The following is a 27,998-nucleotide window of genomic DNA, read 5'->3' as shown; positions in this document are numbered from 1 at the left end:
GGATGGAGGTCGGGCCCCGCGAGGGGCACGCGGAGAGCAGGTGGGTCGCGCGTGGGGGGAGGGTTACACGCGCGGGCGCGCGGCACGTGCGTGACGCGGCGGTGGGTGCGTGTGCGGGGGCAGGAGGCGCTGAGGGGAGGTGAGTGTACCGGGGAGCGGGGCCTGCGTGGGCACCGGGGGGGGTGGTGAGTGTACCGGGGAGCGGGTCCTGCGTGGGCACCGGGGGCGGGGTGCGGTGGGCAGGGCGCGCTGCTCTGCGTGGGTGTCTGCGCCGGGGCGTGGGGCAGCGTCTGTGCGCGGAGGGGCAGCTGTGCGTGCCGGTACCGGGGCAAGACACGCGTGGGGGCAGGGTCCTGTGCGTGCGCAGGGGGTTCACAGGCGGGTCACGGGTGTGTGTGCAAGGGATTTAGGACACGGCAGGGAGCGCGGGGCGTGCGTGCAAGGACACAGGTGGCAGCAGCGCTAGTGTGCGCTCGCTGTCTGGGGAGCGCTAGGGATGCGTGGGGGTGTCCGGGATGCCCGTGGGGAGCTCGTATGCTGCGTGGGCGTGCGTGGGAGCGTGTGTTGTGTGCACACCCAGCACCAGAGCGCGGCTGCGGGGGTAGCTGAGGGCGGACTGGGAGGATGCAAACCCCCCGTGTCGGGTGGGGTTCGGTGCCTGCAGAGCGTGCTGGCTGCCCCCGGCTCGGTCCCTCGTGGCGAGGAATCCGGCAGAGAGCCGGGCTGTTAGAGCAGCGTGTGGCCACCTTCACCTGCCCAGGGCCAGCGCATCGCTCGGCTCCCTGCGCCAGGCAGGTGTCTCGCCCGCTGGAGGGGCAGTGATGGCTGCAGACCCGTGCCCTCAGTCCCTGATGCTCTGTCTCCACCACGGTGGGGATGGCAACTCTCCATCAGCCGTGGCCAAGACAGCAGCTGCCAAGTCTCTGCTTCGCACACCTCGTGCTTAAGGGCGAAACCATCCCGCCCTGACGCTGTGCTGCCGTTCTGGTTGCTCCGCAGCTTTTGGGTCATGTCTCCCTACCCTCATGGCAGTTGGCTGCATCAGTCTTTCTAGATGCTGAAAAGAAATCTTCAGCTTCTCTTTGTTTCTGAAGGTGAGGCCCTGCACCTGCACGTGGCTGGCGGTGAGAGTGGCTGTGCTGCGGTGACTTCGCCTGCGTGGTCTTCGTTTATGCTTTAGGCATGGTTTTTCTTGTTAACATTTATAAAAGCAGCAGAGGTTGTTCCCTGGAAGTGTTTTGATGACAAGTCCTGTTTACTTCAGGTTTTTTGCATGTCTTTAGCCTTTGCTTTGGTTTTGCCCTGTTGCTCAGGAGCACAGGGCAGATGTTGGGTGGAAATGGGAATGTTGGCTGGGGAGGAAGGAGCAGCTGAAACTTGATATGGGAGAGAAGCATTCCTTATCTGAGGGACTCAGCTAGCTGCTCTATTCCTGCTAGCTATGTCAGCCGGGAAAATGCTACTGGTGCTTTTAAAGTTGCAGTACAGGTTTGAGGTGCCTTTTGCTTTGCACGTTTCAAGCTATTCTCCCCCTTTAGTTAATGCTTCAAACCCTGCAGGTTCAGAAAGGTAAGAGGAATTGGCTGCATTCACTTTTTCTTTCCAGAATCATCTTTGTGCATTTTCTTGCCTTGCCACTGCAAGTCCTGCACTACCAGACTCTACCGTTGTGTGACTAATAGGGCTGACGTGGTACCACCCCCAGCACTCCCCTGAGAATGAGGAGGGCATCATCCTCTCTGGTGCTGGCACACGAGAGGGCCCGCTTGTTCTCCTGGCTGTCACTGGTGCGCTGGGGAGGATCCTGGCATGGGCCTTGCACAGCCTCCTTATCCTTTGTGCAAATGGTTTAGCATTTTAATTTGCGGGGAGGTGCCATTTCACTGTAGATGGTGGCCGTGATTGACAGTGATAGGATAGAGGTCACTGGATCCATCTTCCCATGGATTGTGGGAAATGCAGAAGCAAAAGTTACTTTGCTGAAGTCCATTCTTCTGCTGGAGCAGGAGAGGAAAATGAGGCTCTTGTGTTGGGTTTTCCTATCTCTCCTCCTGAGTGGCAGGTCTGAGATGCACCAGGGAACAGGGGCTGTAACGCTGATGTCCATCGAGGCACGGCAGGAGGGTTAGTGCCATCATTGTGCCGGGCAGAGAGCAGGGCTCTTGGTGCCTCGGAGCGGCGGGTGGGTGATGTGAGGGATGCAGCCACCTCAGGGGGAGCAGAGGGGCTGTTGGTCAGGCGGGTGGGTTAGCAAAGAGCTGCCACCTTTGGCTTCGGAGCCAGTGAGGCCTGGGGACGGCAGGGCCAGAGAGGGTCCCTAAGGGGAACCAGTGCTGGGAGCGATGGAGGAAGGTGGGCGGCTGGTCCCAGGGAGGTGGGTTGTGGTGGGGTCTTCTCTGCGTGTTGCTGCCTCTGGCTGCCTACTTGCTTGTTACAGCAGGTCCTGTGCAGATCGAAGCCCAATGGACACTATCCCCAGACACAGGTTGTGATCATCTGCTTGTGGGAGGTTTCATCTGGATGTGCAGGCAGAACTATTTGCTATGGTGGGAGAAGGCTAAAAAAAGGTCTTTAATTCCTGTTTTCTTCCCTCGTCCTTTCCCAGTGCAGTGCAAGAGTGCTCTGGCGAGCAGCAGGTCTGGGCTGTGTTTGCTGTGGGAGCTGTTTGTGGTTGTGTCCCCAGTTTTACACCAGTGCAAGCACCGGTGCAAGCAGCCCAGCGTTTCAGTTTCCCAGCCAGCCTGCTTGGCTCTCCCGGCCTGGACACTGCAGGGCTGACCCGCCAGGCTGGCAGAGCTCTTTTGGCTTCCTCTGCCTCGTCAGCCACTCCCTGTGGCTGCGGATGAATTGCACAAAGCCTGCCTTTCTTATAATCCCATTTCCCAGCAGTGCGGAGCCTGCCGAAGGAGCAGGCAGGGGATCTGGAGGAAGGAGGCTGCTGGTTGTCTGGGAGACTCGGGATGGTGAGGCGGGAACAGACAGTGCACAGCGACGGGTTACACTGCACCTTTGGGATCTGCGGGAGGAACTGGCAGCCGGCACAGGAATGTCCTTGGAGATCTGGTGGAAGTCCCTCCATGACCTCGGCATCCTCAGCCTGACCTCTTTAGTGTGCTAAGAAGGATTGAGAGACTCCTCCAGGTAGAGGACACTTCAAGCGGCCGTTGCCAGATGCCTCTTGCAGAGCACAGGCAGACACGCAGCAGATGTTGTCTGCGAGAAAGACAAGCTTCGTTTTCTTTTGAGCACTAGCTAGCTGTGTGATTCTGTTTGGGAAAGTAACTAGGGATTGATTTTCTTTTAAATGAAGAAGTTCACCTGAGTCAGCTCCCCACCTCTGCCGTGAGTCACCTTTGCTGACTTGGTCCAAGAGAAGTTCCTACTCTTGCTGGCGTGGAGAGGCTGAGAAAGCTTTGGGTGAGCAAGCAGCGTTTCCCTGTCATCGTCCTCAGCAGTGGAATTAAGCCATTTCTTGCTCCAAGGCCGGATTCTGTCTTTTATCACTCCAGTGCAAAAGGTTCAGTTATGTTTGGAACAGTCCCTGATGGCAGGTTGATGTTGCTGTACCTGAAGATAGAGTTTATGGTGGTAAAGCAAGGAAAGCCAGCGCCAAGTTTATGGAGCTGACTGCTAAAATTGGAAGCTGGATCAGAGGTCATCTTTAAGGAAGGAAAGGGATGCAGCTGAGGTCTTGCTGGTGCTCCACGAGTGATGGCCCGTGCGAACACCCTTGTCTCTTCTGGCTGCAGGACCAGGCTCTGCTAGAGCAGTAGAGCAAAAACATGTGTGGTTCTTGCAGGGGAAGCTCTGCTCGTGTACTGTGACCTCTCTGGCGTGTGTTGCTCATTTTGCTGTTTCTGTAAGTCAGGGTGTTTTCATGTTGTGATATGACTTGGCCTTACCCCGTGTCAGGCTTTCTTTAGCACTAGCAAAGGAGAATTTTCGTTATTCAGGAAAAAACAAGCAGATTTCTTAATATTGCTCCGAACACCTGCTGAAACAGGGAACTTGAGGGCAGCTGGGACTCAGACTTTCTCCATCCCTCTTGGCAGGCTCCATCAATGGGAGGGGAGCAACCCTGCTGCTAATTGGAGGTTAGCCCACGAGTCTGGTCAAAGCTGAAGTGTGGTTAACTACACTCTGTTTCACTGCCACCTGCAGCCAACTATATGTGTCCTCATTTCTTCAAACTTGTGTCACTGTGTGTTTTTCAGCGTGCACCATGTTCCAGCCCTGAACCAAAACCGGGTGGGTTTTGAGTATTAGTAGGGTCTGGTGCGTCCAACTTGTGAACTGTTTTGGGCCAACAAGTCCCATGGGATCCTTAGTGTCTTACAGGGATTTGATTCACTTTTGGTAGCTTCTTCATCACCTCTGCAAAGGTGCTTTCTGTGTGCTGCTCATTTGCTTCTGAGTTCATTGTTTTAACATTTTGGGGTTATTTTGTTCATGCTTAACCTTAGGTTCCGTGTGCTCAGAGGGAGCTGAGACTCCAGTCTGTTGGATTATGGTTTCCTACCTCTGAGGAGACGCACAACTCCTCCTTTAGTGAGACAGGCCATTTGGTAAGGCACAGCTCTATGTGTCCTGCCCCCATGTCCTTGTGTGCATCGCCTGCTTTTTATAGCATGAAAGAACAGGGAGTTTCCCTGACTTGGAAGATCAGCAGCATGGCTGAACTTTCACTTATGTTTCCTAACTCTGAGCATTAGAAATGTCTTGGGGAGGAGCTGATGAGCTGCAGTCCCCGGTCAAAGAGCATCTGCATCTCTCAGGGCAGGGACAAGAAAAGCCCGTAAATTCAGGAGAGTGGCTGGATGGGTTTTCTGTGTCTCCCTGAGTCGGATCTCCTTCAGAAAGCTGCTTTTGATGTATATCCATGCTTTCCTCTTCAGTCTCTCCTGAGACAAGCTCTGACTGTGCTTGTTAGTCTAAGTACATCATAAACATATATGTACTACTTTATGCATTGCAGCTCTGGTTTACAGCTCCTGTGCTGTCAGGGTGACAGGCTTTGCTGGTGGAATGGGTTGGCTTCTGCACGGTTTAAGCTTAGGTGACCACTGAAAGTGGGAAGACCTTGCGAAGGGAATGGATGGAGAGCTTGAAGTAGAGCCAGCGTTTGATGCTCTGCTTGTTCACTTAATCAGTTTTGCAATAACAAACAAGTTGCAGAAAGAGAATATTCACGAAAAAAATTGGTTTTAAATATCAGGATTATGTTACTTTTTAGTGTGCTTTGTGCAGCAACAGGTGTGCAGCCCACACTTTCATCCGCAAGGATGAAAATGAGAGCAGTTTTAAATAATGCTGTTTGTTTAAAATTTGTTTTCTTTTTTTTTCTTTTGCTTTGGAAATCCAGTTTGTTTTGGGCAGTGAGAGGGATTAACGGCTGAAACGCTGACTTGCTTCTTGCCAGTTGAAAGGCTGGACTTTCGTTCTAAGCTGTCACCCCCAGTGCTTTTGTTACAAACCCTGCAGAGGCATGTTTTTTTTGGCATTTACACCCCCAAATATACCTTGCAACATTCCTGTTGCTTCTGAGAGAGTGGCTCCTATCTGAATGCATGTTTCTGACAGCTGCTCTTCCTCTGGCAGTGCTGTCAAACTGCTTGAGGGGGGGTCTCAGTCATCCAAAGCTATCCCCGTATCACCTTCCCCAGAGTGACTTTTGCATAGGCAAATGACGTTACCTCTCTGCACTTTATGGCAGATAATTCCTTGCTGTACACAGGGCAGCTGAGGAGATTGATACCGGTGAGAAATGCTGTGCAAGCTCTAGAGTACAACTGCCGTTTGCAGTTTGCTAATCTCTGTCCAGAACGCGTTGAACGCTTTTGCAAGAATGTCACCTTGTGCCTACAGCAGCACTGGGGCCCGAGAGCAGCTGTACGGGTGGAGATGCGGATGAAGAGTTACCGGTCTCGGAGTGGAGCCGTTCTGCATCCTGATGGTGCTGGAGTGCTCAACGCAGTGTGCGTTGCTCGGGGAGTGCTGCTCTCTGTAAATGTGGGTGCAGCGTGGCCGGTGTCTGTTAGATGTGTCGGACGTCGTGTTGTTGCCTTACAGCTGCTGTACTCCTGATGGACTGCTGCTCTGAACAGTCTCCGATACAGGGCATGAGTGAAGCAAGCAAGAAGCTGGCTAGAAAGATGCCCTGCAGCTTTGTTGGCCCATACTAAGCAAGTTGTATGTTGCAGGAGCCATCAGTCTTTGTTCTGTCTGTCTCCTGAGGTCATATTGGTGGTGACTACCAATCATCACAAGAATCATTACGATAGGGCCTCTTGTCCACAAACCATTCATGGGAGACCACAGAAAGGTATAAAGTCTCCTTTAGTTCACCTTTTCTAGCTTCTGGATCACCAAAGGTTTCAGCCTGACCAGAGTCTTCTTGGAGAGAGCACAATAACATTGCCCTGTTGCGAAGCTCCTCTTGCTGTATATCTGACACAACTTGCTGTGTTCCTCTGCAGGAAGGAGCACTGGAAGCTGCTAGGCAACCTGAAGACCACAGTGGAAGGCTTGGTGTCCACCAGCAACCCGAATGTCTGGTCCAAGTATGGCGGCTTGGAACGGCTCTGCAGAGACATGCACAGCATCCTTTACCACGGGCTCATCCACGACAAGGTAGGACTCTGTCCTGCCAGCACTGCTGTCTGTCTGTGGCAGACATGGCGCCTGTCATGAGCAGCTGGGACAGTCCTGTCTGCCTGCAGCTTGCTTCAGTGCTCGTAGCACAGAGTGGGTACAAAACTTGTAGCAGCGTGGGAAATGATCGAAGCAAGATCTGAGCTTGCCTGGCGAGCGCTGTGGTTGTCAGAGGGACCTGGATGCGTGTTCTTTCCATCTCCTCCACCTTCAATGTAGTTCTTCTGAGTACCTGTGCTCCCTGCACTGAGGCCAGCCCTTCTCTCCTGTATTCCTGCTGCAGCCAAATGATAAAGCTGCATTTGCAGTGAGTCAGCCTGGTATCGTCTGCGCTTGGTCAAATCCCCAGCTGAGATCTGGCAAGAGAAACCGCACATCTTTACTGTTTCTGGTTAGCTGTGTCAGTAACAGGAGCTGGCAGCTGAATCTGCACCCTGTGTGAATGGGATCTCTTTCCAGGCTCTTGTTGTGCCCTGCAGTTGCTCACTCAGGCATTCCTCCTTCCATGGCTGCCTGGAAGAAATTCTTCCCACATGTGTGCAGAGGCCTGAAGATCTCCCTTTCAGCTTGCAATTGCCACCACAATTAATTTACAATGGAAAGTTGAAGCAGGTCTGCAGGGCATGCCTGGAGGCAGGCTTCCTATCTGCCGCTCAGCCACCCAGAGAGCAAAGTGGAGAAGCCCCAGGCAGCTCGCAGGGGCCAGCTGGGTCCAGGAGCAGCAGAACCGCATCTATGCAATGCTGCACACGAGCTAATAAGCCTCCGGGAAGCTCATGGCTGGCAGCTCATGCCAGCAGGGTGCTTTGATCCCTGGATGTATTAGCTGCAGGCAGCTCATTACGGTGCTGCTCTGTTAGTCCCCCATGGTGCGGGCCAGGGACCTTTGGGAGATCCACGGAGAGAAGCTACCTTTTACCTGTGAGGAGCGCAATGCTCCCTTCTGATAGAAGTGCTATTAATAAGCTTCAGGAAATTAGGTTTAAATTATTTATGTTCGTCTGTCTCTTGGTAACAGTTCATGTTCATGCCAGACCTGCAAAGCAGGACAGTGTGTTGTCTTCCTCAATGCATTTACTATGGGCAAAGGCATAGAAACGTCTAAAAAAAAGTTCTTTTACCTAGAAACGTCTCCCCTGCTGGGGCACGTGTCACACCAATCAAGCTAGAATAGCTGCAAAGGGAGGCCTGTAAAAATGCAGTTTTCTAACACACATTTTCTCCTAGTTGCTTCAGCAAAACAATTAGTTTTACTTATTTTCTTATCAACTTTTTTCCTACAACTGGGAATAAATTAAAAAAAAGATGAAAAAACATCCATATGTACATGTTAAGAGAACTAGGATAAGAAGTTTTTAAACTTTTGAGTGAATTTTATGTATTTGTCCAGAAAACTCCAATTCAATCTAGAGGATTAAAATTGCCATGTTAGTTCTCTAGTCTTAAAAAACCAAACCAACTCCCCCAAACAAATAAGCCACAAAACAGAACCCATTCCTCTGATGCTTGTGAAAGAGGAAATAGAGATTTAAAAAAAAAAAAAAAATCAGCCTTTTGGTGAAGAGAGATGTTTTGGGGCTGTGTTTGCACCCGGTAGGGTGGTGAGGAAAACAGCAACTCTGCTGCAGTTCCTCTTTAACGGGAAGAATAACTAAGTACAAAATAACTCAATGTCTAAATAAAGCTGAGGCAGACAGCAGCAAAGAGCTGATTGAAAAGCAGCGCCAAATTTCTTACTTGGGGTGCTCAGCTCTACTGGTGTCCTCAGTGGTGGCTTGAATCAGAAGACAGCAATGGTTGCTGGTTTTGCTAGAAAGTGTTTCCATGTTGCCCTTCATGTCCCCTCGCTGAGGTCTGACTCTCTGCGGTGCTGGGGTGTCAGGGCTCCCCTCCGGGTGCTGCTCTGGCAGGAATGGGAATGGTGACGTGGGAACTTGGTCAACGTTGAACTTGGCAGACCTTCAAAAAACCAAGGACGCATACGTGACACTGCCATGCACAGAGTGATTGGAAGGACCCAGGCAGAGCTGAGGCCCCAAACACGCTTTGCTGTAGGTGCAGCTGGCACCCGATGTCCATTCCCGTCTCCTGTCTGCCCACCCTTGCCTGCTCTGGTCCGTGACCCACCGATGAGCTGTGGTTGGCCTTTGGGATCCTTACTGCACTGCAGCAGGAGCGTGAGCCCTTCAGTGCCATGTCCTGTCCCTGTTCTAAGACTTCTTCTGTCTCCACAGCACAATGGACTGGTATCTTACCTGGTGAAAGAAGAGCAGCTCAGGGGATCAGTTGTCTGGTTGCTTGTGGGCTGACCACAACTGAGAGGTCACCATCGGAGCTTACCTACATCAAGCCAGTGTTTTTTGATTTGGTGCCTTGATCTACAAAACTGTGTTACACACTTGCGTTGTTTCTCCTCTGTAAAGCAGTGCTGCTCTCCTCCTTTCTATTTTGTGGCCCATCTGGCCAGGTTTGGAGGCTGTCCCCTTATGATAGCAAGGGGCTACCATGTTGTCATTAGCCGAGACTCGGGTGGTGATATCTAACTGTGCCTGTCCTGGGCAGGTGTGCTGCAGACAGAAGGATTACTGGCAGTTTGTGAAGGACATTCGCTGGCTGAGTCCTGGCTCTGCTCATCACCTGGAGAAGGTGGGTTCTGGTGGGGTGGCCTTGTGTGCCCAGCAGGGAGGGGAGAGGGCAGCTCGACTGCGAGCCTTGATAGAGGAATACCTCACTGCTGTGGGTAAAGCAGCTCCATGGCTTGTGGAGGCTGAAGCAGCAGTGTGTTTGTGTACAAACCATGTCCTGGGAACTCAGCGTGGCTTGGGCTGAGACAATCAGCTCCTTATTTCTCCCAGGCCAGTCTCCAGCTAGGCTCAGCTGGGTGCAGCAGGCATCACCAAGGGAACCAGCACAAGCAGCGCTTGTGTGCGTGTACAAGGGTGATTCATGCATCTGTGCAAATCTCTAAAGGTCTGGGCTGTCCCATTTCTGGGTTGTGGCTTCACCATGCATTTGGTTCTCCCGTTCTGCTGGCGCATGGGTATGCCCTCGGCTGCCCCGTGCTGACCTCTGTGGTCTCTGCCATGGATGGGTGCAAGGGGCTGACCCTCAGTGGTCTCTCTGTGCAGCCTGCTGTGGGGGGATGTGGGGTGTGACTCCAGTCTGGCTTTTCCAGCTGCAACAGCTCAGGTGTTTAGCTGTTTCTGAACCTTTCCCAGTTCATACATCAGCAAGCACATGACCGTCACCACCGGGGACAGGTTGGATTTGGGAGTGTGGGGTCCCTCCGGGTCAGGGGTGAGGCACACGTGTGAGAGAACATGCAGAAGTTCTGCTGGTGGCTGTCGGAGGACTTTAGTCGCTGGCTGACCTTTGAAGTGTTGTTCCTCCCTGGTGCTTTTGTGTCCCTGGTGGCTGTGGAGCTGCTGGGACATGTCCTCCTTCCGCTGACAGTGACCAGCGCTGGAAAGCTGCCACTATCAGGGGAGCCAAAGCAGTGCGTTGGAACAACCCCTGCTTGCTTCTGCGTGCCTTAACGTGTTCCTGGTGTCCCTTTGCAGTTCATCAGCCTTCAGGAGAGCGGCCAGCCCGACCCAGAGGGTCCGGGGGACCAGGCCATCGCGCAGCTGTGGCTGCAGCACAGCCTGCAGTGCCACTGCCTGTCGGCACAGCTGAGACCACTCCTGGGCAACCGGCAGTACATCAGGAAATTCTACGCAGGTAAAGAGAAACGGGCTTTTCCTTCTTATTAGGGAAATACCTGGCTGATGGTGTTTCTAAGCCACGTGGGAGTGAGGGAGGATGGCAGAAAAGGTGGTTTGCATGTGAGCAACTGGTGCTGTCAAACCACACGGGTGAGAGGAATGCCCCCCAAGCAGCAGTTTTCTTTCTCCAGACACTGCCTTCCTGCTCAGTGACGCCCACGTCACGGCCATGCTGCAGTGCCTGGAGGCTGTTGAGCAGAACAACCCCAGGCTTCTGGCTCAGATCGACACCTCCATGGTGAGTTGAGGTCCCGGCTTTTCCGTCTGGCTCTCCCCAGACACAGGCTGGTTGCGGCTGCTTGTGCGAGGTCTCATTCAGGGCACACGGAGCCCTTGGACAAGGGCTGGACTTGGAAGTAGCAAAAGGAGCTCCAAGAGGGGAGGAGAGCAGTGAACTAGTCCCTGCACTGCCTGCGTGAGCCTGGCAGGGGTTGAGGTGGAAGAGGTGACTGTGTGGAGCCTGTAGTGAGGTATGTTGCTTCTGGCTGGCATCAAGGATTTGAATATGAGGATTTGAGGATCAGTTTCTTGTAAGAGGCACCTCTAAAGCCCTCTCCAACAGTCCCGGGCTTCAGGGCCAGCAAGCAGATCTGCCTGGTTGTGAGGGACAGCCTCCTTCAAAGGGTATGAGCAGCTCCCCAGGACACCTGGGTGCCCACTCCTGCTGATGACGCCAGCGAACCCCCCTATGCAGCCCTGTGCCAGCTGCCCCTTCCCCAGAGGAGGGAACAGCGCCTGCTTTCTTTGCACAGAACTCCCCAGAGAGAGACAATTAATGAGGCTTCATTAAATAGGGGCTGTGTTCTTTCAGCTGGCCGGCACGTCACTGCCATCCCTGTGCACATCAGGTCCTTCTGCTGGGACAAGAGAGATGTGTGACTGTGACGCTAAAGGACAGGAGAGCCGTCTGCCTGGGGCGCTGGGCTGCCTGGATCGTTTCACCGAGAGCCTGGTAATTTCCCGCCGGGAGCCTGTCATGTAGCTGTGAATAAAGAGCCACTTCCCTTCTGCACGGCGGCATTTTTCCCTCCCCATCCTCCTGCCCCCGGGGCTGCTGCATCCTTTGCTGGCTGGTGACCAGGCACTCGCAGGTCAATTCCTTTCCGTTGCTGCTCCTTTGACGTGTAGCCCGGTAAATGCTGATTTATAACGATGCCACCTCTCTTCAGCTTACCGGGAAGAGTGACGGTCCACCTCCGGTGACCAAGAGTCAAAGCCTGACTGCCCTCCCCGCATCCCCGTACATCCCCGCTTCAGGCTACATGCAGCAGCGCTGCTTTGGGTCCTTCTCCAGCCTCCACCATCCAGCCTCCTCCGACCTCTCAGGTAACAAAGGTGGGCTGGGAAGCTCAAGATAGACCCAGAAAAGACTTTGCCTTTTTTCTGGTCTTGGAGTCATTGTGCTGGATGGGTGTGAGGAGATCTCTGCCCGTGCTGGGAGGCAGATCCCTGGCCTTCTTCTGTGGTGGGTGGGCATGCTGGTGTGAAGCCGCAGGCTTGTTGCTGTAGGGTGGTCTGCTTGTGCTGGGGTGTGTGATGTCCTCCTTCTACCTCTGTCTAGACAGGAGACCAGCGAGCTCCTCTGTCAGCTCCAGCTCTAGCCAGCACCAGGAGCACTGCCCGTCCACCCGGTCCTCGTCCTTCAGTGACATCAGGTCCCCTCTTGAGCAGCCCGGCTCTGCCACCTGCTTGCACATCCCCTCATCTAAAGACCCCTTCTCTCCGGCCAGCGAGATGAGCTCCAGCACCACCAGCCAGAGCGAGGACACTTGGATGGGGAGACAGGATGATCCACAGAGTGATGCTAATGACGGGCCAGAGTACCTGGCTATTGGGAACTTGGGGCACCGGGGCCAGGCATGCAGCAGTGCCAGCACCAACAGCACCAAGAGCAGCAGCTCCAAACTCTTCTCCTCCAGCAGCTCCCAGAAGTTGGACTCAGTCTCATCCCTGGGGGAGCAGGGGGCAAGCGGAGGTGGAAACAGGGGCCTGAGCCTGTTGCGCCGGTCCAGCTTCTCAGAGGGACAGTCATCAGTTCCCCAGGGCATCCGCAAGAAGAGCCACATGCGCTCGCACTCCGACACCAATGTGGCTTCGGGAAAGTTGCATGGTAATGGCATTACTTTTTGGGGATGGCTTTGGGATGTGGGAGTTCCCAGTACCCGGAGGCTGATGCTGGCTGCTCCTTTGACTCCATGGATCAGCTCAGCGAGGGGAACAGTGGGCGAGTGTTTGGGAGATTTGGTCCTTGCCCTTAGCTTTCCTGCTCCGCACTGGAGTGATGGTCTGACACCTTGCTTGCCAGAATGGCCTGGACTGGTCTGTCATTGGTATTGGCAGCTTTTACCAAAAACTTAGAAAGCAGCAGCGATACTATGGGATTAGCTGTCCTGCTTCCCCACTGGTTTTCCTGCCTGGGGCATGGGACTATGGCAGGGCACTGGGCTGGGGCTTGGGCTCATCCTACTGGTAGGATGTCATCCTACTGGTAACCTGCTGGGTCCTCCTATGCTCTTAAGTGAGTGAATGTATGGTGGGAGGAGCGGGATGTAAGGGGACAATGAGTTTGTGGGAGTCTGCCCTACTGATGCTGCTTTCATGGAGAAGTGGAGGTCTTTGCTGAGTAGTAACCAGTCTGTCTCTGTTTTCTCTCCCTTAATGCTGCCCTCCTCCTCCTCTGTCTGCCCAGGAGGCCTCAGGGATATCACCATTATAATAGAAGATCCAGTGGCAGGTTTGGGAGCCAGTATAACAGCCCTTCATTAGTGGTCATCACATCAAGTTCAGGATTTTCATCAACCCATTAGTGTCCATTTAGAAAACAAAAAAAAATTCTTTCTTCCCTGTGTCCCAGCTGGTGCTTTGAAGGGTGGTCAGGTTTATGCATGCGACCTGGCTGAAGATCCCGGCTTGGTTTTCGGGAGCAGTGGACCAGACCCAGAAGGGCGCCCAGCTCCCCTGCATGGTATTAGGGAGCGCTGGCCGCTGAGTTCCTGAGCTGCGTCCCCTGCCCTCCCCTCCACCCCATGGCCTTGGGAGCCAGGAGAGGTTTTGTCTCTCACCTAGTGAATAAGGGCTGGCAGATAGGCAGGCGTGGGCTTGAACGTCTTCGTTTTCCTTTCATTTAGTGGATCTGCAGCATGAAGAGGTTTGGTGTTGGCTAAGTTCAACCATGTCCCAACCAGCCATGCTGGCACCTGGAGCAGGACTCCTGAGTGCTCCTTTGGGCTTGGGATGGGTTCACGCCAAGCAAAGTTGCTGGAGTGCTGCGTCCTCTGCACCGCATACAGAGTCAGCAGTCCAAAAAACCTGGACTGTTTTCTTCTGTATCTGTTGAACAGTGGCAGCACTGAGTTTGTCGAGCTCACATCTGCATGCTGAGGGCTCTGCAGCTGGGAAGGCTCCTTTCTGGAGGTGGTGGGCATCCAGACAGACGTGTCCAGCCCCATGCCCTGCTCCAGCAGAGGATGCTGGGTGCTGCCTCACTTTGGCCTTCAGCAGTAGACTTTCTTGTATGTGGCATCCCCCAGGCTGGTGATCATGAAGCGGTTTCCCTGGTTTTCAGCAGGGTTGAGGTGGCTGTGGGAGAACCTGCCCAAGCTACACTGATTAGTTGTGAAAGCCGCACACCCCAATGGGTCTCCTTTGTCACCCAGCCTGTGGGGTGGGTTGGTCCCAAGCCCCGTCCTGGTGGCTGCTGCTTCATGGTCTTGGCAGAGAGATGCTGATTTCGGTGGGCTTGGGAGCCTCCAGCCACATCAGGGTTATGGCACGAAGCTGGGAGCTAAGAGGAGTAGGAAGTGGAGAGGACAGGGTTGTCCTTCTGTTGTGCTCGGGATGTCAGCTCGTGCCTGCTCTGTGTCCACACCAGTACATTCCAGTCAAGGTGTTTTCAGTCTCCTTCAGCAGTTGTCCATCACCCACCTGCTCTGTCTGGGCGCTTCCTGGTGCTGTGGCTCTCTGTAGAGCAGCAGTCATTGTTGATCTCCGGTCAGGCCAGCTCCTGGCAGTCCCCACTGGCTCAGCCCCGCAGGGAGTTGCACCATGGTACGTGTGTGGGGCAGAGCCCTGCCCACAGCCTCTGTAGGTCACCTTGAGCACTGCAGCCCAGGCTCCAGGGTTGTGTGCAGGGAACTCTGACTTCTAGTTGAGCAAGAGCGTGTCTGTCCTATGCCTCCTTTTGCTCTTGTCCAAGCTGCTTTGCAGGGCTGGGAGCCCCACAGATGCCTTGGCGGCTCAGGTTTCCTTTGTCTCATAGCTCTCTGCCCTGGGGGATAACTCCACCCTTGGAGGTGCTCCAGCAGGAAGAAGGGGCTGGCAGAGGCGCTTGCTGGAGGCTGTTACACCCCTAGCTCTGCTAGGGATTAAAGTGAGGAAGGCTTGGGACTTGACTGCTCCATGGCTCTCATGATCTTCTCTCCTTTTTTCTCCTTCTCCCCTCCTGCCTGAAATGCCATTTTAGCTTTGTCCCATCCTGGGCTTGCCCTCAGCCGTGGCACAGAGCAGGAAGATGTCCCTCCTTGCTTCCCACCCATTCGTGCCTGCCTGTGTGATGTTGAACCCCTTCCATTTCAACGTGTGCTCTAGGCTAGGCACCTTGGAGATACTGATGTCTGTCTGGTGTCATCTTCCCTTCCAGAGTCCCATGGTGATCCAGGTGGAGGGAGAGGGCCGGTCTCCGTTTCCACCCAGAGCAGTGAACTGAGCACACCCAGCTCCCTCTACATGGAGTACGGTGAGTGCAGCCAGCCTCAGTGGGGATGGTCACTCCTGGTCAGGCTTCTCCATCAGCTGTGGTGGCCTTAGCTTCTGGCGTCTGCTTATGAGATGCTGGTTAGGCACTGGCAGGGCTCATTAGCATGGGGACAGCATGTCTCTCCCTCATGTGTTTGTCTCTTGCTTTTCTAGACTCTGGCCAGTACCTGAGCTCGGGGGAAGGGATACTCAGAAGACCCTCGGAAGGACAGTCCCTCATCAGCTACCTCTCAGAGCAGGACTTTGGTAGCTGTGCAGACCTGGAGAAGGTGAGAGAGGCAACAGCAGCCTGTGTGCACTGGAGAACATATCTTACTGCAGGTTCAGTAATACTGCGCTCCGTGGGGAAGATAATGCCATAGTATTTCCTGCTATAGAGCTGTCCACAGAACTTCAAGGTTGAGCTCCTCAGTGGTGTCTGGTAGCCAGGATCTGCCCGTCCAGCATGTACACAGCAGCTTTGCAACACGTTAGGCCTCCTCAGGGACACGTGCTGACTCCCCAGAGTGGATGTGTTGCAGATCCTCTTCGCAGGATGTCCCTTGTGTTGTGCGAGTATCCTGGTGCCCAAGAAGGCTTTAGTTTCTAGGTCCTCGTAGAAGAGTTGGGTTTCGTGGGGTTGGCAGGCATTAAGGTGTTTCTACCACCCTCCATGAGTAATAAGCTCTTTCCTGTCACAGGTGGGGAACAAGATTTTGCCAAGTCTTCCTAGTTTCTCCATGGTACAACCTTGAATGCTTTTGCTTTTGCCTTGCAGGAGAATGCCCACTTCAGCATCTCAGAGTCCCTCATTGCTGCCATTGAGCTGATGAAATGCAACATGATGAGCCGGCAGCTGGAGGAGGAGGAGGAAGACAGTGACAAGGAGATCCAGGAGCTTAAACAAAAGATTCGCATTCGACGCCAGCAGATCCGCACCAGGCACCTGTTCCCTACCTGCCAGGAGATGGGCTCAGACAGTGGGTGATGTCTTTTGGGCTCATCAGCTAGTGGGATGTGGGGTTTCTGTCTGTTGCCTGTCCTTACAGCATCTTGCCTTCCTGCCCATTCATGAGAAGGCTTCTATTGCTAGCAAGGTGCTGCAGAGATTTGTGAAACTGCTGCTATTGAAGACCATAAGGGAACTGGTACTGTACATTGGTCACACTTGTGTGCTGCTGATGCTGAGTTATGGAATGTAATTTCATTTTGAACCTGTAGTATTTTCCATCCTTGACCTCCATCCCTCCCTGTCCTAGCCATACTTGGCTATCAACTTCTTCCTTAGCTGCCAGTGACCCTTCAGACCACTACCATTGATGGCCTGGCTGTGTTGCGTTTCTCCTAGGTCTTGTGGCAACAGACAGTGGTTCCCAGTTCAGCTCCCATGGCTCTATGCGGCTCTCTGACTCCGGCTCCGCAGAGGATGTGGAAGAGTACGAGATCCAAGGTAGGAGAGAATGGTTGCATTGGCTTCTTGCGTAGAGACAGACTTCTCCTTGGTGTGGTTGTGTTGAGGTCAGTCCCGCTGAAGAAGAGCATGTCCCTCTGGCCTTCAGGATGGCTTTTCCCAAGCAAGTGGCTGAATTCTGAGCATAACCAGAGCAACCAGTTTCCCTCATGTAGTGGCATGACTTTCCTTCGAAATCCTCTGTAACCCTCTAGCATTCAGTGCCTCTGGCTGGTAGGTGGTTTCCATTTCATTGCCTGGTCCACGTAGCAGCTGTCACAGCTAGAGAGAGATGGGAGAGCTGCCATCCTGCTCTCCTCCTCCCCAGGCAGAATGAGCCATAGCTCTGACCACTTATCTCTTGGGTTGCAGTGGTGGGCGCTGGTCACATCCTGACCTCTTAATACCTGTAGTCTCTGCTCCTGGCAGCTTGAGTGGCTGAGCTTATTGCCTGTGGAAGACCTGTCTGGATCCCTGGGTGTCCCTTTCCTTCAGAGCCTTGTTCATCCTTCAGGGTGGATGATTTATTTCTCCGTTTCACTGACTTTAAAGAGAAGTCTCCAGCTATAAATCTCAAACTTCTTGTCTCTTGACTCTTGACAGCAAAGCCCTCATTTCGGTCCCTGAGGGCTAGATTTTGGGCTCAGTTTTGAAGCCCACAGAGTGACGTGTGAGTTCAGTTTTGGACTTCTCTTGTGTGAGTGCTGCTCTTGTATTATGCCCTTTCTCTTTGGCCTGGCTGAAGCACTGAAGTCAACTGTTTTGTCATCACCGTGTTATACAGATGGTAACGATGGATCTAACCTGATTCAAATGTCCAAGAACGGCCTCTCAGTGTCAATGGCTTCCTTGTTCTCAGGTAGTACCCTGCAGTGCTGCCCCGTGGCACGCGTGCGTGTGTTTGCAAGGGGGGGGTGTGTGTGTGCACGTGCACACTTCTTGGAAATCTGCCTGGTTTGGGAACTGTGACCAGTATCATCCAGATGTCAGCAAGAAAAGCTGTGGCGGGATGAGATGTGAGGGAGCAGAGAGGAGGCAGAGGAGCTCTGCTGTGGGCTCCATCCCCCAGGGCATTTTGCCATGCAGTATTTTGGATATAGCAAACATCCCTGCTGTGATGAAGACCTGTCTTGCCTGGGATAGGGCTCGGTGGGGCAATGGCACAGCTTTGTAGCTCTGTAGCTGCTGAAGGCTGAGCTGGGACTGGATGAGAGCAGGGTCCTTTATGGTGTGGGACCAGGTCTCCATCCCAGGTGCTTTGGGGAGCGTTATCCTGCTTGACTTGGCAGAGCTGACATGCCATAGCTCTGATCTGCACCACGACCAACGCTTCCTGTCCTGCCCAGACTTGACTTGGAGAAGAATCCTTCCACAAAGAAGCCTAGAGGGAAAAGCAGTGAGAGCAGACAGGGCACAGGCAGTTCATTCATACTGAAGGCCCTGGGCCCTGGGATCACGTGCAGCCAGGTCTTGCTTAGTGTTTTTATTGTTTACAGTACTCCTAGATAATCCTTCCAGTCTGCTGGCCGCATTTGGATAACCTTCATGTGCTCCCTGTTTGCTTTAGCAAGGAAGCAGCTTATGTGGGCTGCTGCTGATCTCTCCTGTCAGGTGTTCAGCACCAGCACGTTGCTCCTGCTGGAGCTGCTGGTACTCAGAGCTTCCCTGTCAGCCCTGCTGTGTCCTGTGTTTGCAGCCCAGGGGTTTAACTGAGGGGGGCTCATCCTGACCTGAAGCTGGCATGCAGGGGATAGGGTGATGTCCTTAGGTTTGGGGGCAGTTCACTGTCCCACCTGGTGAAAGCATGGGCAGCAGAGGCGGTTTGGGCAGCTAACTGGAGGTTTTTGGGGAGTGTCTGCAGTTAAAGTTGGGAAGCAAGCAGTGGCTGGATCCCAGTGCTAGCCTCCATGGGAGCCTGGGGTCAGATTTGGCTCCCTCTGCCATCTCTGAAACGATGCCAGTGTCTGAGCATGCCATCTCTGCCTCCCGGTATCGCTTGGTCCGCGCTGCACTGCGTGTACCCCGCTGTTGGCTCACGCTCATTGTAGTCTAGGACTGTGCGGTGCCTTCCTGCACAGAACTGAAGGCACCAGAGCATGGCAGGTATGTCTGGCTGGTGCCATCTGTGGTCAAGAGGCTATGTTTGCCTGAATTCCCTGTTTTCTGCAGCTAGAAGTCCATTGGCGTGATGTAGATATATGGGTTCCTTAGCATTAGGATGCTTTCCTGTGCCTGTTTCTAGCAATGGATGTCAAACGAGGAGAGTCAAGCATCCATGCTGAACTCCACTAGTGTGAGTCTGTAAATTTACAAGGAGGACTGGAACTTGCTCCCCTTGCTGCCAGGGCAGCCCTGTTCATCCTAGGTGAGCCGATGGCTCAGGGGGTGGTTCCCTCCGCTCAGCCGGGCTGTGATTCCCTGGGCCTTGGCGTGTGGTTGGTACTGGCCAGGAGCAGATGGGCTCTGCGTGGGTCTGTGTAGCCGGCCTGCTCAGGGTGGAGGAGCAGTGACCCCGAGCTGTGCCTCCCCTAGTCCGCCACTGGGCAGGGGGAGCTGCAAGACTGTTTTTGGGGACAGTGTGTTCGCTGCAAACCCTGTTCCTAGAGCTCCTCAGAGGTACAAAATAGGAGACCTGCTGGGCTGAAGGTTGTGGCATTGGCTTCTCTTCTGTCCTGACCTGTAGTACTTTCCCCTCACATGCCTGTCTTCTCTTTTCTGGGAGACTGTAATGAAGCAAGGTTTCTGCCTGCTTCTGCCCGCCTGGTACTGCTGGAAGAGTCTCCCATACCAGGGTCCTTCTGCTGTTCAGATGAATTCCCTGTTGAGGTTTGATGGCAGAATCTACCAGAGTGAAAGAAAGATGAGCGATGAAGGTACCGCTGGGTGCTGCCTGGTACCCAAGGCTGGCACCGAGGAGGGACACGGGGCAGCTCAGGGCTGTTGGGGAGCTGAGGGAGGGGTGGAGGGAGCAGGACCCCAGTGTCCTGCACCTTATGTTGGACCCCTTCTTCCTTGGAAGGGCAAGATGGGTCTGTGGCCTCTGCAGAGTGCTGCTGGCCTGCCCTCTGCATGGATGCTGATGTGTCTCTGGAGTGCTGGGCTTAGGCTGCCAGCCCCGGCTGTGCAGTCGCTGTCAAGCTGTGACATGGCCACCGTCTGATCTTACAGGTTGTGGTCAAGTAGAGAGAAGGGCTTTGCATCCCATTGCTAATCCCTTGCAGCATCTATACTGCGTGTAGAGAGCTACTAAACCTTCTTGCTAACCTTGCTGTCCTGCCCTCCTAGCTCCTGTGTGCGTGCTGTTTCAGGCCATGTCTCTGCTAGGACTTGGTGTGTTACCTGTACCAGCAGCCACTTGTCTCCCCCAAACCCCAGGCTCACTGTTTCACAGCATCCCATCATGTTCTTCCCTTGTAACTCTGACAGGCGACTGACTAGACTGCACCTCTCCTTGCTATTCCACGCCACTGGTAGAAGTTGATGCTGTAGTTCACGTGCTTTTGAACAGCTTGATGAGTTTTACAGTGGAGCCTTGGTTTAAAATATGTGTATCCCCCTGCCCTGCCCCATCTGCTCCACCTTGTCTGTTTGTGATTCAGATGCAGACATCAAGAGGAACCCAGACTCCAGCAGGAAGTCCTTTCTCTCCTCAGAGTCCATGTACGTCTTCAACCTGTGGCAAGTCACCTTGGTACCAAGTTCCCCTTCCTGCCCAACTCTGCTCTTCCACATGCATCAGCTGCTGTTTTGCGCTGGAGTGGACATCCCTCCAGCTGGGTCCTAGTCCTAAATTTTGGGAAGCAGCACCTGGGATGAGCAGGATCATTCTCATGTTACATGAGCATGAGGTAGAGATGATGTGGACTGGTATCAAGAGAGATCCCCATACCTCCTAGTAAGTAAGAGGCTGGGGAGAGGACCTGGCATGTCCTGGAGTATCCGAACTGGCCGCTGGCTTGCTGCTGGCTCTGAGCCTCCCCTGCCTCCCCCTTCTCAGCTGGGATGGCCTGTTAGACTACAGGATGCTGCCACCTCTCTCCAACCTTCGCTGCTGTGCTGTGACCTGGAGGTGGAACCACTGGCACACAGCGATGCTCACAAACAGTGCGCAGTGCAGCAACAGCTTCAATGTGAATTATATGGTCTTTTCCCAGTACTGCCCTGAGGTGGAGAAGTGGGGGCTGTGGGGAGGTGAATCACAACCTGTTATAAGCACAGCTGCTGTGTTAATGCTGTGAAAACGAAATTGCTTTGGGATGCGGGGACCCCTCTGTTCTTTGGGTGAGCTGCAAAGCTGTGTCCCTGCTTGGCAGCTTCTTGGGTAGGTTTGTACTGGGAGAGCAGTTACTTCTGGCTCGTACAGACACTGGCTCTTACTTTGCAGCTTCCCCTGCAAACAGGCACAAGTTTCCTTAGGTAAGATATGTTTTGCTTGCCTTTGTAAACAGTTGTTGTTGTGCCATTAGCCAGCTTTGCTTGGGGGCAGCTGCAAAGACAGAAATCATCACTTATATCAATTTTAATCCTGTGTAGCAGTGCAGAAATAAGGTACTAGAGTTGAAGGAAGTGTTTTGGGCTTGAGCTGGGACTGATATCGGGGGCTGTGAGGAGGGCACAGCTGTGAGACCTGGTACTAACCACTCCCTTTGCTGTCTAGATCCCACTCCTTCCTCAATTCCAACTCGGCGGAGGCTGTGGCCATGGGCTTGCTGAAGCAGTTTGAAGGCATGCAGCTCCCGGCTGCCTCTGAATTAGAGTGGCTGGTTCCCGAGCACGACGCTCCGCAAAAGGTAGGGGTGTGAGTCCCTGGTCACCAATTGCATTTGATCGCTCTTCCCTGAACCCCTGGCTTCAGCCCACTGCCCAGGAGCTTTGCTAGTCCCAGTGATCCCTTGGTGTAGCTGGAGGAGGGGTTTTGTCTGAGTTCCAGAGATGGGTGCAACCAAGAGGGCCTCTACCACCACAGCCTTCTACTGCAGAATGCCTAAATCCCCAAGGACATCCCTTCTCCAGTGCCTGTTCAGCGGGAGCAGCAGCTTGGTGCCTGGCAGTTTTCCAGAGGGCTGCAGTTGCAGGTTTCTGGCAAGCCAGCCAGATGATTGCCTCTGTGGTACCAGGCAGGGATCTGACCCTCTTGCCTGCTTCTCCCAGCTCCTGCCCATCCCCGACTCTCTGCCCATCTCTCCCGATGACGGAGAACACGCTGACATCTACAAGCTGAGGATTCGGGTGCGCGGAAACCTGGAGTGGGCCCCACCGCGACCGCAGATTATCTTCAATGTTCACCCAGCCCCAACGTAAGGACCCATGTAGCAGAGGGCTCTCCGGGGACCTGCCTTTTCCTACTTTTTTCATCAACACCAAGGTTGATAATCCTCTCCTTCCTGCTTGACTGCCAGGGCTTCCCAGCCCTGAGCCTGGTAAATCCACGGTGGTCACCACAGACAGCTGGTGCTGTGAGATGGAGCCAGTGCCTGTAGTCGGTGCTTTTGGTGTGCACTGGAGCTCAACAAGGCTTTTCCCTTGGCTTAAGTGGCACAGCATGTGGCGATCTCTGCCATCCAGCCCTGTGCCAGTGCCCATCCTCTGGTACCAGGTACCCTCAGGGCTGGACTCACACAAGTGGTCTTCTGTCTCTGGGCAGGAGGAAGGTGGCCGTGGCCAAGCAGAATTACCGGTGTGCAGGCTGTGGCATCCGGACTGATCCTGGTGAGTGCTGGGACCCTGCTCCGTAGCTGGAGAGTGGGGAAGAACCTGTGAACAAGTAGGAAGATGCAGAATGGGTGGGTGGTGGCAGAGCTCAGCAACAAGGTCCCTGGGGAAATGGTTTGCTGCCATTGCCAGCTCTGCAAATCTCACACTCTTCTAAGATGAAGTCACCTGCTGAGGTCCTGAAGCTCCCTCAGGTTCTCCTGCGGATACAGCTGCAGAGCTCTTTGACTAGCCATCTTTCCTGAATGTGTAGGTACATGTGGCTGCACAGGACCAGAATGTGGTCCCAAAGGCTTTTGCAGTCAGCAGGGGTGCTTGCAGATGCCAGTGCTGAGGACTCTGGGGCTGGAAGAGGTACTGGCAAGGCAAACTGCCTTGCTTGTTGGGAATGCTGAGCCATGTTGGGAGTCTGATATGTGGCTGAGCAGAGCCCGTGCCTCGTCTGACCTCTCTGTCTGCTTGGGCTTGGCCAGATTACATCAAGCGGCTGCGGTACTGTGAGTACCTGGGGAAGTATTTCTGCCAGTGCTGCCATGAGAACGCCCAGACAGTCATCCCCAGCCGCATCCTGCGCAAGTGGGACTTCAGCAAGTACTATGTGAGCAACTTCTCCAAAGATCTGCTCAGCAAGATCTGGAGCGACCCACTCTTCAACGTGCAGGATATCAATCCTGCCCTGTACCGGAAAGTGAAGTCTCTCAACCAAGTGTGGGTAAGACCCTTTCCACACCTTCCTGAGTGGGGTTTGGGTGAGGTGGGTGGTTGCCAATTGTAAACCATATTCCAGGGAAGCCGAAGAGAAGCAGATGTTTCAGTTTTTGAGGTTTAAAACCTCAGCAGCGTGAATTTTCACTCAGCTCTTGTTCTTTGTCCCGTAACATAGGAATTTCAAAAGGAATTTCTGCCTGGCGTCCAGCTGGGCTTTGGTTTATCTCCTGGAGCATGTGACAATGGTTGTGCTTGCTTTGCCCTCCATGGTGTAAACACTTCTGCAGCAGGGGAGCAGCATCTGAGGAGCAGCGGTTGTTTCACCAGTGCAGGAAACGGGACAGACATGCTTGGCCAAGGACCATGCTGTGTTTACTGATTCTCCTGTCCCACCTTCCTCTCTAGCTGCTGCGAATCCAGCTTTTCCACATGAAGAACATGTTTAAGACCTGCCGGCTAGCTAAAGAGTGAGTCCTGTGCCGTGAGGTGAAGCTGTTTTGCTGTTCTGGATCTGCCCTGTGGCAAGTTTGCGCTGGGAATCTGTGCAGACTGTGCAATGAGTGACAGGGGGAGAGGGGAGTGAAGGGGGAGAGAAAGGAGAAGCAGTGGGGAGATGGGGCTTAGTGGAGTCACCTTGCTCTAAGCTCTGGTTTCTCTGTCCTGCAGTCTCCTAGACTCCTTCGATGCAGTGCCCGGCCACTTGACAGAGGATTTGCACCTCTACTCGCTGAGCGACCTCAGCGCCACGAAGAAGGGGGACCTAGTGCCTCGCCTGATGGAGCTCCTGAAGGCAGGCAGCCTGCACGTTGAGAAGTGCATGGTAAGGCCCCCTCACTGCCTCCTGCACAGCTCCGCACCATCGGGAGCACCCTTTCAAGCAGGCTTTGCTGCATAGGTAACCAATGGGGAAGCCTTTGACATGCCGGGCAGCCGCCAAATGAACTAGTTCAATGCTCCTGCCTGCTCCACAGAGCTCCTAGCCAGCCATGCATCCTAGCACATTTCATACCCCATTTTGGCTCACCCCCACCCCTGACACATGTTGATTCAGCATTGCTGTGCTCCATGCTGGGGAAGGGCTGTTCCACGTGGTTAGAGCTGGGCACTTGTCCTGTTGTCCTGCTTCTCCCTACCCTCCTGTCCTGCTTACCAGGGAGATGGGAAGTGTTTAGCTGCTTGGTAGATGCTCCGTCCCTGGAAAAGGTTGAATGAGGCTCTGAGCAGCCTGATCTAGTTGAAGATGTCCCTGCTCATTGCAGGGGTGATTGGACTAGATGACCTTTAAAGGTCCCTTCTAACCCAAACTATTCTATGTTTCTGTGATTTTTCCTCACCTTTTCTCCTTGCAGCTGTGCCAAGCCAAAGGCTTCATCTGTGAGTTCTGCCAGAATGAGAGCGATATCATCTTTCCCTTTGAGCTCAACAAGTGCAGGACCTGTGAAGGTGAGATGCTGGGGAGAAACAGAGAGGGGACAGACCTTGGAGCTACCAAAGTCTGCCTCCAGTCAGAGTGGCATTTGTGCTAGCAAGAGGTACAGAGCCAGAGCAGCCAGGTCGGTGTGCCTCTGTGCATGGCCTGTGTCTCTGAACAACGTTATCACAGCAGCAGATCAGCGTTATAACAGTGTTTGGCCAGAGCTGCTGGCATGGTGGAGCATGTTGGTCTCTTGCTGGCCACGCTGTGTGCTGCCTGTCCCGGCAGCAGTGAGTGTTTGAGTTGTGGCTGCCACGATCAGGTGTCTGGGAGCCCTGGCTTCCCTTCTGCTGTGGTTATGGGACAGGCTGCAGCTCCCCTGCCCCTGCTTGCATGGCTGGAGCTGACCTTGTAGAGCAGAGAGAGCCTGAAGGCTTTGTCTCTGTGCCCCTCCTGCCTGCCAAGAAATCTCTGGGCCCCTTCAGGATCATACTCGATGATGCCCAGTACAGATGGCCAAGCAGAGCTTGTCCCTGCAGCCTGGGACCAAACTCTGAACTGGCTTGAAAGGGCTCCTGGCAAAATGCAAGCCTTGGTTTGGCAAGTGCAGTGCCAGAAAAAACTCGGGGCAGCATCGCTATTTCCTTGGAGAATCAGGAAAGTTTGAGGACGGATCTTGTGCAGACCAGAAAACCTCCTACCTGTGCTCCCAAAGGCTTTGCGAGCCAGTGCAGGGACCCTGCAGCGTGACTTCCTGATGGTTCTAGAACAGTGCTGGACCCCCGCTTGTGCTTGTTCTGCTGTGGCTTTGGTTTGAAATGTCCTTCTGGACAAGCCTGGAGCATCCCTCCCTGGGGTGCGGAGTGCTGGGTGGTCTGTGTCAGCCCCTGCCAGCCCTCAGCTGTGCTTTCCCCATCTTTCCCGCAGAGTGCAAAGCCTGCTACCACAAATCCTGCTTCAAGTCCACCCGTTGTCCCCGCTGCGAGCGGCTCCAAGCCCGGAGAGAGCTTCTGGCCAAGCAGAGCATGGAGTCCTATGTCTCGGACTATGAAGATGAGCTGGAGCGGACAGAGGCGGTGGCAGCCACATGAGCACGTTGCAGCGGAGGGGCAGATTGTGGGTTTATTTATGTGTGTGGTCTTCATCACCAGAGACTGACCCCCGCGGACTCGAGACAAGGAGGAAAGGCCTGGAGCACTGTCTCAAAGGGACCTGTCTTCCCCCGTGCAGTAGTGCTGGGCTGGGGAAGTGGCATCTTCCATCATCTGGGTCTGCTCCAGGTACTGTTTGCACCCCTCGCTGCCTTTGCTTGGGGAAAGGCAGCTGCTCCTGTCTGTCCTGCAGGCAGAACACGGCCCTTTTCCAAGCAGCCACTCATGTGGGGCCAGGCAGGGCTGTCCTGCCAGTCCCCGTGCCCTCCCGGTCCCCAGAGGGGTTGGCACTTTCTACTCATCAGCTGGATACTAGGAAGCTCTGGCCACATCTGCTCCACGGAGCGGGGATATCAGCTCTCTGAGTCCTCCGATCCACTGTCCTGCTGCTGGGGTGTGTGCGTGGAGGGAGGGTGGAGGTTCGGGGTTGGTTGTACGTTTAACAGCTTGCTTTCTCAAATCTGGCTTGGGACACTGCCAGAGGGCACTTGCTCTCACTCTGGGATCAGAGCAAAGGAGGTGGCAGTGGTGAAAATGCCAGATTTCTGCCTCTCCTCTCTGTGCTGTCTGTGCTGAGCTGCTTTTCCTGTTCTCTGCCCGCAGCCCGTGCTGCCGAGGGGCATTGCCCCCGGAGCAGCTGCATGAGGGGACCGGTGCTGCCGGGTTTTCAGCGGAGGCAGATCGCCATGGCTGCAGGATGCGGTAAGCGAGGCTTCCAGGCCCGCTTCCTTCTCATACTGCTGGTCTGTCCTCCCATGGGGACATGTCCTCATCTAAGGGTGATGTGGGACCTCACTCTGGTGGCACCAGGACCTGCCTTGCATGCAGCTGCCTTCTGTCCGAGACCCATCAGGATGCGGGTGAAGGCTCAGCCCTCTGGCTGCATCCCCCCAGCCTCTGTCTCTGTTTGTTCTTTTAGGTTGGTTTTTGGTTTTTAATCTGCTGGATTTGGTTTTATTTTTTTAATGCGGTTGCTTGTATTTTTAACTGTGCGTTCCCCCCCCCCTCAAGGAGGTGCTGCTTGAAATGCCTCTTTAGGGGGCATGTGATCTGCTTGGGACTCACCAGTATAAAACCTCCAGGGCTCTCCTGCTCCTGATTCCTCACCACTGCACGGGTCTGGTGTTTGCCAGATGTCCCCTCTCCCAGCAGATCTCCTGCTCCCCTTGGGTCCCTGAGCCAGGCAAAGCCTCAGGGCTTCCTGGCTGTGGTGCAGTGGCATGGCCGGGCAGCCTGCTCACAGTGGGGTTGCACGAGGGTGCAATGGGTTTGGCACTGGGGTGCTGCAAAAGGTCGGTGCCTCGCTGATGCAGAGCTGCCTGCCATGACTGACAGCTGTGCTGGGTCGGACCCTGCGGTACAGGGTGAGCTCTGTGCCCTGGGGCTCGCGGTCAGTCAAGCAGGTGCTTCTGCACTGCAGTGGCATGCTTTAGCCCATGGCATGGGTGGGCATCCAGCACCACCTTAGCATGGGTGGGATGTGGGGTGGCAGTGGGGTGTTTGGAAGGATGGTGTGGCCTGTGTACGTGTGAGAAGGGTGTTGAGGGACCGGGGAGCAATACGCTGGCAGAAGGCATCTAGGGCTGATGGCTCTTGCAGCACATGCCCTGGCTTGAGGCTGGGATGTGACCCCTCGTGGGCTGTCCCTGCAGGGGTGGCAGGGTCCAGGGGCAGAGGCTGGGACCAGGAGAGGTGGCCACAGGGCTTGGGCGCGGAGAGCAGCTGCAAGCCTCTGCAGCATCCTGACAAAGCCTCGTCTATCCCAGGAAAGGGGGTGCAGCTCGCTACTTGCTGCCCTGGGGTTTTGCTTCCTCCTGTGTTGCTCCTGCTTGTTCTCCCTAGAGAGAAGCTGCTCTCCTGCTCACTCTCCATCTCTGCAAGCTCTAGGGCTGCCAGACGCTGGTCTGCCTTGGTCTTGCCTGTCCCCAACCCCAAGCCGAGCCCTCCTGCTGCCACCCAGAGCTGGCAACCCCTTCCCTGGAGTTGCCTCAGCAGCACCCCTCCATCCACCTGTTTTGTCTGAAGCACTTTAATGTCATGGGACAGCAGCTGAGAGGCTGCCTGTGTCCCTTTCTAGAAGCACTGAGTACGTTTAGAGAAGAGGGAAGGGATTTTGGTTTATTTGTGGTTTCCACCTCCACCATGGACTTTGGAAGCAGTGGGACTTGCAAACCTGGCGGAGGTCTCCAGGGCAGGGTTGTGCCCAGCACTGACTGCTACGAGTAACTGGAACTGACCAAGGCAGCAAGCTTTTCATAAAGGAGAGAGAGGAGCTGCCCCAGCCACAAACTGGAGCCCTCCCCACCGGACTGTTACACAGTGTAGCAATGAAAATGCCGTCCCTAATAAACTAATTTAATAAGGGGCCTGGTTGTGTTGTGGCATCATTTCAGGTGGGGTAATGGTGGGTGTGT

At 54.3% G+C, this 27,998-nt stretch overlaps 1 protein-coding gene across 4 annotated transcripts; it reads left to right on the top strand.

The window, feature by feature from the left end:
* Positions 1-2: 2 nt before the first annotated feature.
* On the top strand, positions 3-27,935 carry RUBCN (rubicon autophagy regulator). Of its 4 annotated transcripts, XM_086618335.1 has the most exons (23): positions 3-40; positions 6,477-6,630; positions 9,214-9,297; positions 10,212-10,371; positions 10,547-10,653; positions 11,227-11,367; positions 11,585-11,741; positions 11,977-12,525; positions 13,105-13,149; positions 15,055-15,150; positions 15,324-15,439; positions 15,928-16,129; positions 16,498-16,599; positions 17,384-17,458; positions 20,199-20,259; positions 21,257-21,389; positions 21,751-21,896; positions 22,244-22,308; positions 22,785-23,023; positions 23,425-23,486; positions 23,686-23,839; positions 24,369-24,462; positions 25,361-27,935. In XM_086618335.1, the coding sequence occupies exons 1-23, from the start codon at positions 3-5 to the stop codon at positions 25,522-25,524; spliced, it is 3,144 nt and encodes a 1,047-aa protein (XP_086474461.1). In that variant the 3' UTR covers positions 25,525-27,935. The 4 variants fall into 4 exon arrangements, with proteins under 4 accessions (XP_086474461.1, XP_086474460.1, XP_086474463.1 ...); XM_086618334.1 differs by lacking the exons at positions 3-40; positions 13,105-13,149 and adding an exon at positions 1,457-1,569; XM_086618337.1 differs by lacking the exons at positions 3-40; positions 13,105-13,149 and having other exon boundaries at positions 6,484-6,630.
* Positions 27,936-27,998: the final 63 nt, after the last annotated feature.

The sequence above is a fragment of the Tauraco erythrolophus genome, chromosome 11 (assembly GCF_009769465.1).
Source record: "Tauraco erythrolophus isolate bTauEry1 chromosome 11, bTauEry1.pri, whole genome shotgun sequence".
Classification (NCBI taxonomy): domain Eukaryota; kingdom Metazoa; phylum Chordata; class Aves; order Musophagiformes; family Musophagidae; genus Tauraco; species Tauraco erythrolophus.
The sequence above is the reverse complement of the archived record's forward strand: the minus strand, read 5'-3'. Positions and strand labels throughout refer to the sequence as shown.

Bases quoted from the DNA above. Each gene is read 5' to 3' on its own strand.
- RUBCN (XM_086618334.1), top strand. From the start codon at position 1,457: ATGCTACTGGTGCTTTTAAAGTTGCAGTACAGGTTTGAGGTGCCTTTT. The intron at 11,368-11,584 runs GTAATTTCCCGC...ACCTCTCTTCAG, and splicing joins ATCGTTTCACCGAGAGCCTG to CTTACCGGGAAGAGTGACGG. The intron at 22,309-22,784 runs GTGAGTGCTGGG...GGGCTTGGCCAG, and splicing joins TGGCATCCGGACTGATCCTG to ATTACATCAAGCGGCTGCGG.